Source organism: Ostrinia nubilalis, chromosome 30, assembly GCF_963855985.1.
Source record: "Ostrinia nubilalis chromosome 30, ilOstNubi1.1, whole genome shotgun sequence".
In the NCBI taxonomy this organism is placed as follows: Eukaryota; Metazoa; Arthropoda; class Insecta; order Lepidoptera; family Crambidae; genus Ostrinia; species Ostrinia nubilalis.
In genome coordinates this window covers 3,964,927-3,983,167 of record NC_087117.1, presented here as the reverse complement: position 1 = coordinate 3,983,167, position 18,241 = coordinate 3,964,927, and the positions used below count along the sequence as shown (strand labels likewise).

Below are 18,241 nucleotides of genomic sequence, written 5' to 3'. Positions count from 1 at the left end.
TGTATATTATAGTTTTTAATTTTTAAGTTAATTGTAAATGAATTATAAATAATTATAAAATGTATTAAAAAAAAAACCACAAAATTCTGACATCACAAGTAAAAATTAATTTTGTTCGCCTCCTGTCACATAAAAAAAATGTTTGTGCCGTGCGGGCCGTGCCCGTTAAGATTTTCGTCGTATTTCATCAATGCCATAAATTGTAAATTCATTCATGCATTAAAATATAACTTTATGTGTAAATATTTTTATCTATAAAAACCTATGTTTCACAATAAATAACTTTGAATTTGAATTTAACTTTATTAAGTTGCGTATACATACAAATCTCTCTATTTAGTGCAGAAATTCACTTTAAGTTTTTTCTAAAAGAATACGTAATCTCAAATGAATGTACATACTTTCGTACCAAAAAGGCACCCACTCTTTATAAATAGAGACGCGTGCACGTGCAAAATTAACGTAATATTATAGTCATAATCAGTATTTTTTTCAAAAGATTTTAATAAAATATGCAGTTGCAGTGCAGTGCAGTGAGTACCTAAATGATAGATGCCACTCATATTATTAGAGATGAAACGGATATCCGGTAACTATCCGTTAGGCCGGATATCCGGCCTAAATTTACTATCCGGCCGGATACCGGATATTAAAAACTACGATAATTTTCTATTAATAAAATGAAATACATTAATCTTTGAGGTAAATATCAATAAAATGGCTTATAATAATGACGGTTTTTGTTTAAAGTCCAAAAAGTTACAAAAGCCATATTAAGGTCTTTCAAAAAACTAATTTCTCTTTCTGGGCTATTCACTCTAATGACGAATACATAAATAGTAAATATCTGTTAGTGTCGAAATATTGCCAAATAAAAAAGGCGATCTTTTTTTCACTGATGGTTTGATGACATGATGCATGCAGTTCAGTCAGATTACGCAACAAGTAAACTAATTTAATTTTCGCTATTCAATCACGCACGCACGATAGCAACCGAAATCGCCTGTTGATCTGCCCCCTAGACAAGTGGCAAAATCTGACATTCTATTCGGACGGATTCGATTTTCAAAAAGTGTGACTAGTCTAGTCTACTAATACCCACTGATCGCCTTCGAAGCACTTGTGCGGCGCTAAACTCGTCACGACATGCAACGAGACAATGGGCCAACTATCCGGCCGCCAGATATCCGGCTATCCGGCCTAGCAGCTGGCCGGATATCCGGTATCCGGTATCCGGCCAAACAACTATCCGTTTCATCTCTACATATTATTATAACAATCAGCGGGCCTATTATGTATAAGTTGAGCAAATACTTGAAAGATAAAAAAATAATTTATAAGAATTCAGGTAGGTGGATACTTATTTAATATTCTCTGGTAGCGTGTGTCAGAATAATTTTGTTGATAGATCGCTTCGCATGATGTGATCTTTACTTACTGATGCCCGATTTGATTGAAAGAAAGAAAGAAAAAAATATTAATTTGGTACTAAAATATTTATAAGAAACGATTAACGCTTATCAAAATAAGACAGCAAGGCGAATTAAAATTACTGAATTCATTTAAAGGCTTTGAACAACGTTATAATCACCGGACGTGATTTACTCCCAAATCAACCCAATATCCTAAAAAATAATCCAACAAAATACACTAAAAATCCTTCACTAGGATCACACGTAGACTATGTATTATTATTATTTTGCGGAATGAATAAATAAAAAAAAAATAAACAGCATTTTTAAAGAAAACCATTATAATCTTCCCGATGATTTGCTGATAAAATGAGGATCATTTCGATTTTTAGCTGTGAATGCAGATTTATAGGGCTAAGAAATCCTTAATACACAGTCCAAAAATTTTTGTTCTACGACAAAAATTGACGAAGTTATGGCCAAATTACTAAAAAAATTCACTGACCGCCCGGCGCGGGGACGATGACGTCATTATATCCGATCCGAACGCTGCCGGCGTACTGCGTGGATAGAAAATATTTTTTTCTAGCCAAACTATCAGTTTTAGAGAAAAACTTGTAATGACATTTATTCATCAGAATAAAGTAAGCTATCGATAAGTAATTTTTAAAAATAGAAATTGTGAAAAATAACGCAAAAAATCCATACGCTCATACGATTCAATGGAACGCAGAGACGTGATTGGGGTCTCCGCGGTGGTATATTTGGCGATTTATTCAAATAAAGTGTTCATAAGTGTTGTTAGAGTCATATCTTCTTCTAAGTAAAATATAAAAATGTACAAGTATTTATTTATTTACTTCTATTAATAAGGTATAGCAGCTGAGGCAGATACACTCTGCCTAGGCTACAAGACATTGTTATGAAGATCATTTCGATGTACACGCAACACCTACCTGTTATTTAGTTTTTCTGAGTTAAACCTACGTACCTACCTACCTATTCGCCGTTCCCATGGGCGGGCCAGCTGCTGCAGGAAAGGACAGCTGCTCCCTCCTGGAAATCTATTTAATCGTAGCCTAGAAGCTGGGTATGACTCCCCCGCCCCCCTCCTCTGCCCAGGTCATAAACTGGGCATGACTTTCCCCTCGGCCAGAAGTTGGGTATGATTTACCCCCCCCCAGGCCCGAAACTGGGTATGACTTGACCCCCCCCCCCCCTCCCCACAGGCCAGAAGCTGGGTAAGGCTAGCCCCTCCCCCCAGCCCATGAGCATAAGCTAGGCATGACTTACCCCCCCCCCCCCCAGGCCAGAAACTGGGTATGACTTGACCCCCCCCCAGGCCAGAAGCTGGGTAAGGCTAGCCCCTCCCCCCAGCCCATAGAAACTGGTTATGACTTGACCCCCCCTCCCCCAGGCCAGAAGCTGGGTAAGGCTAGCCCCTCCCCCAGCCCATGAGCATAAGCTAGGTATGACTTACCCCCCCCCCCCAGGCCAGAAACTGGGTATGACTTGACCCCCCCCCCCCCAGGCCAGAAGCTGGGTAAGGCTAGCCCCTCCCCCCAGCCCATAGAAACTGGTTATGACTTGACCCCCCCCCCCCAGGCCAGAAACTGGGTATGACCTTCCTCTCCCCCCCTCCCACCAAGGCCAGAAGCTGGGTAAGGCTTGCCCCTCCCCCAGGCTATAAGCTGGGTATGACTTATCCCCCCCTCCCCCCCAGGCCAGAAACTGGGTATTAGCATCATATTATGTATTATTGTCGGCCGTATATGTGTCGGCCGTTTGGTGTAGTGGTTCGAAACGGACTACTATTCCGGAGGTAGCGGGTTCGATTCCCGCACAGTACAAACATTTGTGTGCATGAACATATTTGTTTGTATTGGACTGGGTGTTTTCTATGTATAATAAGTAGGTATGTATTTACAAAAAAAAGTATTTAAGTATGTTTATATCCGTTGTCTAGTACCCATAGTACAAGCTTTGCTTAGTTTGGGACTAGAAGCGCAGTGTAAAATGTCTAAGGTTATTTATTATTATTATTATTATTAATATTATGTTCAATACAAACAATCATTAAGTTACACTCACCCCAACCGCGTCTCCGCATTGCATCGAATCCTATGAAAATGTGGTTTTTGGACATAGCGATACTTATTTTTAACAATTTTTATTTTTAAAAATTACTGGTCGATAGGTTACTTTATTTTGATGAATAAATGTTATTAAAAGTTTTTTTCTAAAACTGATAGTTTAGCTGGAAAGAAATATTTTCCATCCCAATAGTACGCCGGCTGCGCTCGATTCGGATATAATGACGTCACGCGGCCCTGCGTACGTTGACTTTTAGCGGCAAAAACGGCCTATGTTTATTACTTAATATCTTCGTAAGTAATGGTCAGATTTGGATAATTCAAAAAGATATATCTTTCTTATGTCTTAAAGATTAACGTAGATACTAGTTTTATTGAATTTTCTACAACAGTACTGATCCTCATTCCAAAGTAATAGTTAATCGAAAGTAGCGCCCTCACTTCCTGGTTTGGTTGGTAGTATTTTGTTAAAAACACTAGCAACATTAGTAGAAAATGTCACGTCATTTCCATTTCGCTCGCAAAGGGAATTGAAACGGAAAAGTAGGTCGCAGTGTTGCCAACTCGGATTTTGAAAAAGTCGTAGGACAGATTAGAAAATTACGTAGAAATGGTACAATTTCCATATAGAAAATACGTAGATCTACGTACTTTTTTTTCTGAGTGAAATGAAGAGAGTAGGGGTAGGTAAAAAGTAATAAAACGACAATTTATATTACCCTAAAAGTAGTAAAGCACTTTTATTGTGTATCATTTTCAGACAAATTTTTATACAAAATTATATTTGTTGGAAAGAAGGAAGGAAGTTGAAAAATATCGAAATACAACAACACCTTCGAAATCTTAGCACAATCTTAGTTCGAAATATTTTTATAGTGAAGATTCACTTTGACCGTTTGACGGTTTACACACACTGTCACGTCACATTTCAAATTTCATATCAGTGGGTCTAGACAAAGTGCACATTTTAATCGCAAACCAGTCGAAAAGCCTTTTTTTTGTATGGAGTTTTGACGGATTCGATTTTCGATTCGATCAAAAAGTGCACTTTATCTAGACCCACAGATCAAGGCTTTTCAGTGAGATTTACAGGGGGGCGCTGTACAGTATTTTTTCTATGGGGAAATGTCAAAATAACATTAGTTCCGACTTTTGCCACATGCCAAATAACCGTGATCGGAACCATGATCGAACTTTTTCGCGAAAGTAAAGGAAACGATGCCCATTCAGCCTATTTTGCAAATTTGATAGAAAATACGTAGATTCTGGGACTAAAGTTCGTAGGTTTGCAAGGAAGGCTTAAAATACGTAGATCTACGTAAAAATACGTAGAGTTGGCAACCCTGGTAGGTCGACGGTATTGATTTTTACAATATTCGGCAAACAAAAGACGTGTCTCTCGGTGTCGCACAGAAGCAATAACGTTCCTGTGATCCAGCCAGTGGGGGAGCTCCAAAAATGCCTGTAAGTGAATTTTTCTTATCACGCGGTGCCCGGATGTGTGTTAGTCATGATTTCATAACCATTTCATATATTTAATTCCGATAATCGGGTGATATAGCATCATGGTCAATGTGGCGATATAATTTCATTGTTCATCATGTACTTGGGCGACGCCTTTTGTGTGAAGTCGTTGAATTTTTTAGTTACAACCGCGTTGTGACTCATCGTATCTCAGGGTCATTTCACATCTACCTAGGTACTCGAGTTAGCATTGTGCGTAGTAACTGCCGTCCGTCTATTACCGTATAATTCATTACTACGCGTCTGCATCGCTAGCGAAACGTGCTAGAATAGAAAGATCGTCATTTCGTCAATGATGATTTTTATCTTTTCTCGCGAGTCGCAGTTAAAATGGCGCACATGTGGGGGTCGATATTATCGAGGTTTTCCTAGTAAGTACGTACTTCTGTAGCACGCTCTGACCGTTTATTCTGCTAGCAAGGTCACCTCTATCCTTTTTAATGTTAAAATTGTCTAAGTCATTTAATTTCTAAGCGTAATTTTTCTTATTGGTTGGTCCGGTTTGCTAATCAGCAAAAGTGATGACCCACTTTCCACTTTGAACCACAGCTGAAAGTAAAAGTAATACATAATTACGTTATCATGAGCTTTTTGGTATTTCATTGTGGTATTACACTTTTTTTTCTTATTCTAATACTTATTCTTATTGGTACTCATTCGTCCTTCATTTTTTACTCTAAAAAAATCTTATCTGCACCCCAAGGCGTAAATTAACGTAAATGATACTATCTTAAAAATGCTTGCTTATTATGAGCTTGAATAAAATCATCACCTTTTTAAATTAACGATTAAAATTGTCTGACAAGTACTTTTATTGTATTTAACAATTCTAGACTTCTAATTAGTCACAATCAATCTAGATCTATCAAAATGAAATAAAAAGTTCTATCGTTAAAATAAATTCAATCAAAGAATATTAATTACTGATCAATGTGGTAATTTTATAATTTTAACTTGTGAGCGAATAGTTTCCAACAATGTTTATGTTAAAACGATTATTTTTTCATAACAATAAAATAGGCCCACACTAAATAAATCAGTTTCATTTCGCTGCACTTAATTTATTGATTGAAAACGTGATTTTCTTCTAATTGTATTGTGGTTACGTACATTAAATTAAAAAGCAAAGTTATAATTCACAGCACAAGAAATACTAATTGTTTCTAAAAAGTAATATCTGTTATACATTTTTCATTTTGTATCAGCTCTTAATACATATACCATTAAACAATTAAAAAGCAATTGTAAATGATCTTAAAATAAGTCCCAATTACAGTGTAAACTCTAACATTATTCGATTTAACGACAAACTCCTTAATCGCCGCCTTAGTCTCTCTACTCGACCTGTGGTTGACTGGCAGATAATGCCACCTGGCATTAAGTCCGCCACTGTACAGTTGTATGTGCAAAAGTGTAAATAAATAAAACGTCGAAATTTTTTGTCTATTTACCCGACTGCGCCAGAAGGAGGGTCATGTTTTTGCTTCACCTTGTTCTCTATCATCTTTACCATTTAACGACTCAATAACGTCGAAAAAATGCGTCGTTATCTAGAGTTTACACTTATCGTTATAAAATACGTCCGACGCAAAAAGTTGCACGATAAATATAAAAACAGCCATATGTCATATCTGGGTACATCAATACCGACATTCGGCCCAGTTTCGACCTAGTGACCTGGTTTTTCGGCCTCCATTTTGCCACAAACGATGTGCTCAAGCCATTCCAAGAGAGGTTCTGTTGTAGCATGGTTCAGTGTTGAGTGGGGGCAGAAAGTGGACTTAACATTTTAGTACGTTACACCATTGATTACTGATTTATTACAGTGGAGTTTCATCGCGTTGTTTAGTTTCGTCGTTTGTTTTAATGATAGAACAAAGGATTTTATTTTTCTGTATTTAGGTCGCGGGGTACTTATGCGCGCGCACCTTACGTCCGTTTTTACTATCAAGTGCCTCTTACCGATTTGAGGATAAAGCAAGTTAATTTAAACAGTTGTTTTAAGTGTTTTGGTCGTTATTAACGTTTTAGAATTTACTTCCTTAGTATTGTGGGACGAATTAAAAATAAAACGCGAATAAAAGTACAATTTGAACATCAACAGTGCAGTGATGTCATTTATTGTCACACTTTTCCTCATTTAGACGAACTTGCTTATTCAGTAACCGTAATACATATAAACATGTTCTTTAGGACGCAGAGTTAGCAGCGCCAACCGTTGAAAATGTACGCGTGGTGGTCAGAGTCCGTCCCATGGACCAGAAGGAGACGTTGGAGAACTCCTACAACTGCGTCTCAGTGGATCCGGTGAACCACACAGTTGCTGTCACCCGTAATAATGTCACACCACCCGAGCCGCCAAGGATTTATGCCTACGATGCTGTTTTTGACAGTAACGTTAGCCAGGTAAGTGGTTTCAATGAACTTATATTAATATTATCCAGGTGTTTCACGTCTAGGGTCAAACGTACAAACCGGAAATGGGACAAAGCATTCGCAGACTTAATTCTTTGTAACTTGTTTCTTTATTCCCTTTATTTAGCTTTTAAAAATAAATTCAATTCAATACCTAGTCTGGATTTAAAAGAGTCAACTGGAAGAATGGGGTTTCTTTCTTTTAACTACAAAAGAATAACGGTTTCAACTCTTTGTACGCATCTGTCGTGATGCGAATTATTTCATTCTGTACGAATTAATAATTTGCAAAACATTTTGCATATTACTTTCATAATAAAACCGACATTTGTACTTATAATGGGCTCTATTGACAATCAAAAACCTCAACGATTAATTTATATTTCTTATTACTAATTTACATTTAGTTATACATGGTTTCCTCTACAATTTGAACGTACCTAATAAAGTACTAAATGTAAAGCTATTTCATGATGCAAACCGTAATATGAGTCAGGTACAGGAAGCCGATTTCAACAATTTGTTGATGTACAGTCGGGCTTAATAACCCAGTCTTAAAAGTTAAATTAGTGACTTGAGTTTCTTGCGCTGCTTCTTCTCAGCACTGGCCCATTGTCCCGAAGCAGTGGTGGCGTTAATACTGGGACGTTAGAAATGCTTTTTAAAAGCCTGCAAAAATAAAATGAGTTTTATGACTTTTTTTATAAAGAAGCGAATAAGTCTTTCAGTCATGACAATTTTTAAATTCTGATGGACCAAATAAACTGATTTCCTTCCTTTCATACATAAACAACAAATCTGTTGAATGCATCCAAATTTTTTTCTCCTTAATTCTTACAACACTGACTGTACATTCCAATAATTGTATTATGTCAGCGATTACAATTTAGAATGCTGAGTTGCAATGTAAAGAACTGTTCATTGTATTTTGTATTTTATGTACAGTGCAACTGGGCTCTTTATATGTAGGTAATTTAAAAGTATTGACCAGTATGAATTATTTTATTTTTTATTTAATAATTAGGTGAATGCAGACAAAGGTAAGTGGCCAGTATTGTGTCAAAACCTATATGCTCTATCATAGAGAGCCCAGAAGCACTGTTCTCCGATCGTTTCATTCACGAAGACGCGCCCCACCATTCTTCCGCTAATGTTTGAGTGTTATCGGTACACGCTAAATTATCCACGAGTGCACACGCACACTACAATAATGACGCTCGGATCAAACTCCTCGCACCACGTGCTTCCCTCGACCAAAAATTGGTGGGGCGCGTCTTCGTGGATGAAACGGTCTATAAATTGACTTGGCATCATGTATTACCTGTGAACTGTATTCCCAATACATAAAGACCAATTTTGAAAATTTCAATAGGTACTAACTATATGTAAAAAGGTCTAATGTTCTGCCTCTTTCCAAAACCTTGATTGGTCATAGAAAGGGGCATGGCCTTGGCCATATTAGTGCACAGGCTGTAAAAAGACAAAAAGTACGAAGAAGACATAAAGAAGTTGCAAGAAGACATAAAGAAGTTGCAAGAAGACAAAAGAAGTTGCAAGAAGACAGACGCTTGACCAGTCCATCCTTCGGCTCGACTGACGCCGTTATGCGCTTCAGTCTTGTCGAATGGTGGGTTGGACTTGTGTTTTTACATCAGTGACAGAAGAAAGAAGAATTTCAAGATTTTTTTCTTTAAAACATTCCAAATTCTCTTCAGAAGCGTTGTTACTTCTGTATTTTATTTATTCATACAGTCAGCGACAAATAGTCCGTGACGCTAAGTGGTCAAAAAAAAAGTTGCTGATATAACCTTATTCCAATTGTAACAAAGACGTGTTGCGAACTTTTTGATTACTTTGGGTGTCACGAATTATTTGATTGCTGATTGTATGTGACTCGATTTTATGCAACTAGAACACTGCTTATTTTTTGTATGTATTCAACTTTATTTTGATACTTAGTATCTAATATTGCGATAATTTGTTGTGTATTTATATAAATTCAACCATTTTCTAATTAATTACTCATCACTGCAGTAAAAGGCGGTGTAAAATAATAAATTCCCAGTTTTATGTTGTGTGCAATAATTATAAAATCTATTTTAAACAATTTTACCCGCGGCTTCACCCGTGTGAAATTTAGTTTGTCACAGCCTATAATATGTTATTTTGGGTTATAAACAATAATACTGTAAAGTTACAACAAAATATGTTCAGTAGTTTTTGCGTGAAAGAGTAACAAACATCCAGACATCCAAACTTTCGCATTTATAATATTAGTAGGATAAATTTACCTGTGCCATTTACTGCAGTGAAAATTATATTTACATCTCTGTGCGCGCACAAATATCTATTCACCCCGGCTTCCCCTCGGGGTGAGGGGTTATGTGGGGTGTACCCCCGCTTCACCCCACCCCCCTATTGGAATTACGTTGTGCTCTCACAGAGCCCTGTGCAAAGCGATTCGATTACTGCTATAGAATTTTGAATAACCAATTTGATGATGCAGTATTACGTGATAAGGCTTTGATAAAATCATTATAAGATTATTGATTGTAAAAAGGTTTTATAGAAGTCTTTATTATAGTGTAAGAAATCGTTAATAGATGCTGGCTGCTTTTAACGAATAATATTGAGTCTAAAGTTGTAGATTTATTAATCGAAATAGAAATAAAAATTTGAATATTTTCAAAATGGCCGGCGTCTATTGGTGCGGACTTTATAATTCATGCTTTTAGTAGACATTTTTCTTCTGTATTATCTGTCCCTCTCTTATTCCAACATAAAAAAGAGATAGATACATATAGTTTTAGTTTTGCTGTAACAGAAATAGGTGTTTTGTATTTATGTGTTAAAATTATTGTATGTTTTTATTTAATGTGTGTGCGGTTTTGGTACAGTCAGCGTCAAATAGTTCGTTCCAAAGTAGCCAATAAGTTTGCAACGTCTTATTACAATTAGAATAAAGAAGAAACAAAAAACATACACATAATTTAAAAAAAGGTTGTCTTATCAGCTTTTTGGCCACTTTGGGTGTCACGAAACTATTTGACGTTAGTCAGTACTTGATGTTCGAAATTCAAATAACTGTCAAAACCAACGGAAAACAAAATGGCGCAACGTTCTTAATGCAGCTCACGTCACGCGATCACAGATCCGAGGCGTCAGCGTGTTAGGTGCTTAATGCATCGAGATTGTTGCGTCAATTATCATCACTGAAGAGAAGATAGAAGATCAAGAAGAAACTTAAATTAAGAACTGTTTTGTTTATGTACAGCCAGCGTCAAATACTTCATGGCAAATTAGCCAAAAAGTTCGCAACACCGTTGTTACAATTGGAATAAGGTTGTTATACTTTTTGGGGCTTAAGACGGAATATTTGACGCTGACTGTACTAGCGATAGTACATCAGAGGGTCTAGTGTGAGTTTACATCAAAAAATGTCATTAAATGTACGACGGATTGTACAGCGCCCCTAGCGGGAAACGATCAAAAACTAAAATTTTCATACATTTTTTAATGTAAACTCACACTCAGCCCACAGGGGGCTTAGTGCGAGTTACATCAAACGTCTTCGCTAGCGACTGCGTAACAAATGACATTAAACGTATGAAGGATTGTACAGCGCCCCTAGCGGACACTTTCAAGAACTAAAATCATATAGATTTTTTGACGCTAGCGACTTCGTTTAATGCAAACTCGCACTAAGCATACTAACTATATTTTTGTACAAAATAGATAGTAACAAGACAATCGCCTGTATGTGTATGTACTTCATTTTGCATACGCACACAGATGCGTCTCAAGCGGACACTTACACTTCGCACTGGTTTAGATTGGTTTGCGATTATTGACGGTGTTGTTGTTTATGTGTGCGTTGCCCGAGCGCACTTTGTATGTAGTTTGTCTTCTGCTCCTATTTTGTGATTTTTGTGCCAATAGCAACCCTATTACAACGGCATAGATATTAGTGTTACACTTGAAGCGCCGTTTGTATCTTTTGTGTATAAGAAGCTATGGTTGCGCTAACATTAAATGAAGTTTGGTTTATTTATTTTACCTACATAGTGACTAACAAAACCTACATAAAGTCAAGATCTCATCAACATTATGGTGATGCAGCCATGCTTTATTAAAATATTCCATAAGATATGTAAAATAAATCCCTTATTGTTGGACTGAGAGACTTGTTCGTGGTATACATCCGATCTTTGTTCGCCGAACACTGCTCGCCGAACGCAGGCGATTAATAAAGTGATAAAAAATTACAATACCTAGTTGTCAAACAAGCAATGATTTTACAAAAGTGCTATAAATTCTTGTTAACATTATGTATTAAATTCTAAAAAGCCATATAAAAAGGAATTAACTGCTAAGCTATATTCTAACGCCAGAGTACCATTCCCACCTCTCGTTCCCACCGCTGCAACTCCTGTGTAGCCAGGATCTACAGCTTGACCGCCAATAAAAACCCAACCAGTGTAGAGTCAGTGTACGTGTATGATACTCTATTACAAATCTTAGAATATTTCTGCCAATATATTGCCTCTACTAAATCATAACAAAATATCCGATCTAGAAATCGCCGGACGGACTGCATTCGGGACAAATCAATCACGCGGGGTCTGAGGGGAGAGGGGAGAGGTCACTCCCCCCTCCACCCTGTAGACGGGTGAGCTATAATGTACCTACCTCGGATTCCGTGCCACGGCCACCTAAAGTCGCGTCCATATTGGATATGGTGGCCCTGTATATTTTTAAGTCTGTAAACCATTGAAAAAGAGGCTGACAATAGTGACTGAAGCAGCAGAAGTGAGGGAAGCGCTGGACGCAGGCCGCTACCAATCGATCAACATGGAAAGCATTGGGGGAGGCCTATGTTTAGCAGTGGACGTCCTACGGCTGAAATGATGATGATGATGAATAGTGACTAAGTTTCTTGCGCTGCTTCTCACCACTGGCCCATTTATTGTCCTGAAGCAGTGGTAGGGTTAATACTGGGACGTGTAAAAGTGCTTTTTAAAAGCCTACTTGCATAAATTGAGTTACACGGGAACACGCGATCTAGTTTTCTATGACAGACCGAAACTCTCGCGGGAAAAGCTAGTTGATAAATGTTTCCCGGGAATTTTTCTGAAAGTCCTTAGTTCTATCCTTAAAACGATATTTTCCGTTTTGTTTATGGTCATGGAAATAACAGGAAAATTGTAACTAGGTAATTTAACTGATAATTCATCATTTTTTGTTGGAATAATATTCACACGATCACACAAAATGTAATCTCTACAGGACGTTGGTTGGGCAGTTAGTCATTAAATAAAACACAATTTGCATTCATGACTCAATTTTACAATAGAAGTGCCCCTTGCACCATATTGGGTAATTTGACATTGTAATTCGGCTTTATTACCAGTAGATAGGACTTAACATACAATAGCTCCAAAAGAAGAGTGAAGGGGTGAACTGCTATTAACTCGTATGTACCAACCAGTCCGTTTCAACTGTCTAGCAGCATAGAAGGAAATCAATATTGCTTCATACTACGCAACATGTCTCCCAGACTGCAGGCAAGCGAATACAATGTCTCAAACGCGCCAGTATCCCCATTTTAGCCCGTATTACGACGGACTAAGCGAATCTGTGATGCAAATTTAACTTGGCATCGGAAACGTGGGCGGACGAATTTGAGATAAGCATCTATTTTGAACTGTATTACAATAGCTCTAAAGCAGTGTGTGGTTAATGTAATACAACCTTCACAGTAACCTTGCCGCGTCGTGACTAAATGAACGGAGATTATGAGCAAGTCGCTGTTTTAGATATTTACTGGTAATGTGAATTGTTTAAAGGAGAATATATCGATACCTCTGGGCTCAAAGGTCGTAAAGGACAAAATACCGAAAATGAGTTATTTATACAGTTTTACTCAGAATTTAATTCTCTATCGATCTGTATATTTAGTTTGTCGAAATTCTCAAAAAAAGTGCCTTTACGACCCATCATTTTTGATAAGCTAAACAGAAATCATCGTGAAAATTGGGATGTAAATACCATTTGATTTTTTAGTAGAGTTACCATGGTAGTAAAGAACAAATAAACACAATTTTTTGGGCGTATAATGTACATGAAGTATATCTATTGTCCTATACAACCTAACATTTTCATACCAAAGTCTAAATAATTTGTCCTTTACGCCCTTAGATTATCTAAACAAATATTTTAAAAATCTACAAAGAGAAGATATTATAATAACTGAGAAGGTTAATTTTATAGACGTTTCTTATTGTATTTAAGTAGGTGCGTTTGGAAGAAACGAAAGAACTAAAAAAATCATTAAAAATATGTAATAAAACTATTAATTTAGAGTGTATTTATGTAATTGTATACACGACAGCTACATCAGGTTACCCATTTTTGTTGCAAACTCGCCCCTATTACAACTGCTCAAGAACCCACAGTGGTTACGTTGATGTGCCGTCGTCTGTACATATTAAATGATGACATCTACCTACATCGGGTAAAGTAATGTTGCTTTTTATTATTTCTCATATTTGAAGAAACTACGTATTTGTTAGGTAAAAGATCATTAAAGATGATTAAGGAAATGAAAACATGTTATAGCATGTTTTTATGATTTTTATGAAATTTTCATAAAAATTTAAAAAATTAAAAAGCTAGATTTGTTAAAATATTATGAGAAAAGAAGTCACCTTACTGTAGTACCTTAAGGTGTCATTATTTTCTATGCACAAATCACACAAATGCTACACTTATCAATTGTTTTTAATGATTTCCTAGTAATTTTGACTAACGCCCTTGGTCAAAACCACTTTTACTGTAGGTACATAATTATAATAAATAAGTATAGTTAAAGTTATTTGGATCAGCTAATATATATCTAGTAGGAAAAATATTTACACAACATGGGAAAATATAGTGTCAGTGTCAGTTGAGACTTAATCTACTAAAAACCGTGAATGCACTTTTTTCGAAGTTATATTTTATATTAAAAATAATTGGGTTTTAAAAACGGTATTATTACTCCTACAGTAAAGTAAGTGGATGTACTTTACTGGAATGAAAGCTTCCTACTTGTAATCTTACTTACCTAACCTTTCTACTTTTATATCAAGTAAAATGACATAATTTTAAGCTAGTATGAATAATAATGTTTAATCTATTTAGAATTTAGAATAATTTATAGTTTGTTTTTCGCTTGTCCTTAATAATTCTATCCGATCTGCATTATCATAATTTAAGGTCAACTGGTTGACAGACTGCCCTATGGAATTAAGTCCGCCATTTGTAGTTTTTCGAAATAATAATAATGATTAAATAAATAAATTAAATTAAATTAGTTTCGGCTTTTCGTATATAGTAGGTACACATTTATGAAGTTTTATTTTAAAGCGTCATAATATTTATTTTCTAAATTCACTCTTATATCGGAAATGGTATCTTCTAGTTCGAAGATATCAAAACTTCTGCTTAAACAGTTTCATAAATTGTGTGCATTAAATTATGAAGCTACGAAAAATTATTTTATTTTATTTAAAAGACCATAATTCATTAAAACAGTGAAGAAATGGTATATTACATATCAAATACCATAAAACATTAAATATTTAAGCTAAATTATCAATTTACCCTTGCATAATACCTTACCTGGGTGTTCCGTTACGACCTACGAAAACCTATAAAACTATGTAAATTGTCATTTATTACCTTGGTTTTGTAGTTTTGTGAAATAAAAGGAGACTTACGTCCTGAGTAACTTGCCTAGGACGAATATTTGAGGGGCGTAAAGGTCTTTTTATTGTAATTTTGAGGGCGTAAAGGAAATCTATCTCAGTAAATACAGATCTAGTCCAGTTTCTCAATACCTCCTCGGAAAATGCTGTGAATTCTAAGCACTTTCTTCCTAAGTCATATTTTAATAGCTCAAAAAACAAAAAAGTTACTGTCGAATAAAAAAATAAAAAAACGTTTTTTGCTTCTCCTGAAAAGTCGTACTTTGTCCTTTACGACCTTTGAGCCCAGAGGTATCGATATGTATTGACTGTTTGCGGTCTTAACCAAGACTAGCTTCTTCCCGCGACTTATTCCGCGTGGAATAGTTACTTGTTTTAGCTTGATGATAAATAATTATAGCCTAATAGCCTTCCTCGATAAATGGGCTAAGCTATCTAACACTGAAAGATTTTTTCAAATCGGACCATGTTCCTGAGAATAGCGCGTTCAAACAAATAAACTCTTCAGCTTTATAATATTAGTACAGACAGATACTAAAAGGGACCATCTAACATCAAGTTAAGACGCATATTAGACAGGCTTATATCAACCTAGTTGTGACAAAAGAAGATTCTTAGGTTTTAAGGGACATCAGACGGTTATATAACCCCGTCGCGTCTAGTTAACTGCGCACCTAGCAGCCGTGACGTCACATGGACTCTCTGGTACAGACGGTGCGAATGCTGGGAGGTGTGTGCGGGTAGTGGGAAGGAGAGTCGCATTCCAGCGAAGTGCGCATTTAGCTCGATCGGGTTGGTGTATAGTTGACGGCAAATTATAACTCCTTAAATCATTGACGCAAAATCGCACTTATTTCAATGACAAGAAGCCACAGTATGTACTTGAAATTCTGTTATCTTTACCAACTATAAAAGCAATGTCATGTTTAGTTAATACAGGGTGTGTTAATACAAAATAAATTTATAAAATCCGATTTGTATGAAAATTAAAATAATTAAAATGAAGATATCAATTTTCTGACTTCACCATACCATTTATATGCCCATGTTAACATGGGCTAGTGTCGGCTCATATACCCAATTACCTAACACCCTGTATACCTATTGGCTTCACATTTAAATCAGTCTAATTTGAAATGCTTTTAATTATCTATGCATATGCAACAGAATACAGTGTTGGTACTTACAATAGCATTAAATAGGTGTAGATTACCCAGAAAGTGTAGGCTAACGGGGTATTTCGGAAAGTTAAAAAAATATTAACAGTAATATTGCGTCACTTTTCTTTTAGAGAAGTTGAAAGAAGTAACTTTTTTTCACGAAATATGGGGTAATTTAAAAGAAAGAAAAATGGTTTATTTGGTTCAAACAAACGTTTGAACTAATTTGTTACAATTTCGCGTTTCAAATTTTCTAGATTGCCCGTGTTTATTCACTCCAAAGTACAAAATGCCGGAAAAACATCGGAAAGGAATTCCGTATACGTCCGGGCGAATGGTGACCCTATAAAGGGCGTGGTCATTTCTTTTTTGCGAGGGGTGACCCGTCTTCGCGTCCTGAAAGTTCTAGTAAACCATTAAAAATTTCCAGGGAATATTGTTCAGCAATGAGCCATCATCATCATTACGTCACATACGGACCGGACCGGACGATGTGGAAATCATTGGGGGAGGCTTATGTTCAGCAGTGGACGTACTGTGGCTGAAATTATGATAAATAAATATCCTTGGACATTTTACACTACGCCGCTAGCCCCAAACTAAGCAAAGCTTGTACTATGGGTACTAGACAACGGATATAAACATACTTAAATACTTTTTTTTTGTAAATACATACATATTATACATAGAAAACACCCAGACCCGTCACAGAAAGTAAAATTCATCATTTCAATTTCTGCCCGGCCGGGAATCGAACCCGGGACCTCTCGGCATAGTAGTCCGTTGAACCACTACACCAAACGGCCGACTGATGATGACGATTACGTCACATTGACGAAAACACTTCGGAAAGAGACTTGACATTTAGTAGTTTCTTGACTCTTTACTAGAATCTCCAGGTCTCTAAGTCTCTAGAATAAATAATAAATAAATAAATATTGGAACCAATTTAAATTAAACAGATTGTAGGGAAAATCCTCTCTATAAGTTTGTAAAAAAACTGTATTGAGAGGAATCCGCTCAATCGTTAATATATTATCAATACCATACATAATTACATCATTAATTACATAAACATTATTACATTACATTATAAACTCTAGAGTGAAGTACAAAAATAACACACTGTAGAAATTTCAGTACCTTGCTTTCAACTCTTGTTTTATTTTAATAAAAAGCATTAATACAGCTAAGTGCTCCCACTAATCCTTCCTTTGGTCCTTCGAGCCGGATTAAAATTTAAATTGGAAGGAATCCTTACAAAGTAAAAGAATATTTTGTGAAATTCAAATTACTGTTGTGAGTCAAAACAATACATTTCGTATTAATATAAATGATGCAATTTTTTGTTATTGTTACTGACGAGTTTCGGCTGATAAGGATTCCTTCCTGCGTAATTTAACTTTTAACCGAAAACGTAAATTTTATTCGTGGTATTTTAATGTTTTTGACAATAGAAAAAGAAAAATACGGCAATCTATCGTATAATTGTGATTTTATCATTATTTTTTTTTGTAACCATTATAGTCAAGAACATAGTTTAACATGTCAGACTACGATATTCATAATAATATTTGGACAATCTCATTGAATTTTTCTCGCCATTTCTTAACCGAACTAGAAAATATGCAGCAAAATTATTTTTCAATAAAAATTAAAGCACTAAATCTAATAGACAATTTGACACCATTCCCCATTAATTCGAAATCAAAACTTTTCTAAAAAGACACTTCATTCTGGTCTTAAAAACTTAATTAATTTTAAATTACCTGTAAATTACGATTTTTGGTCGCATTGTAGTAATAGAAAAAAGTAGTTTAATTGAGTTGGCAAAATAGTGATGTCACTTGCTTGTAGTACCATACAAAATCTATGGGAGAGTTTCGTTT

The 18,241-nt window shown here is 35.9% G+C and overlaps 1 protein-coding gene across 1 annotated transcript in view; it reads left to right on the top strand.

Annotated features, from left to right (window-relative positions):
* Window positions 1-3,985: 3,985 nt before the first annotated feature.
* LOC135085908 (kinesin-like protein KIF3A) overlaps window positions 3,986-18,241 on the top strand; it is a 40,291-nt gene continuing 26,035 nt past the window's right edge. Inside the window, exons 1-3 of the mRNA XM_063980693.1 lie at window positions 3,986-4,052; window positions 4,856-4,969; window positions 7,223-7,435. Of these exons, the coding sequence (XP_063836763.1) occupies window positions 4,964-4,969; window positions 7,223-7,435 (219 nt within the window). The 5' untranslated portion in view covers window positions 3,986-4,052; window positions 4,856-4,963. The remainder of the gene's footprint in view (window positions 4,053-4,855; window positions 4,970-7,222; window positions 7,436-18,241) is intronic.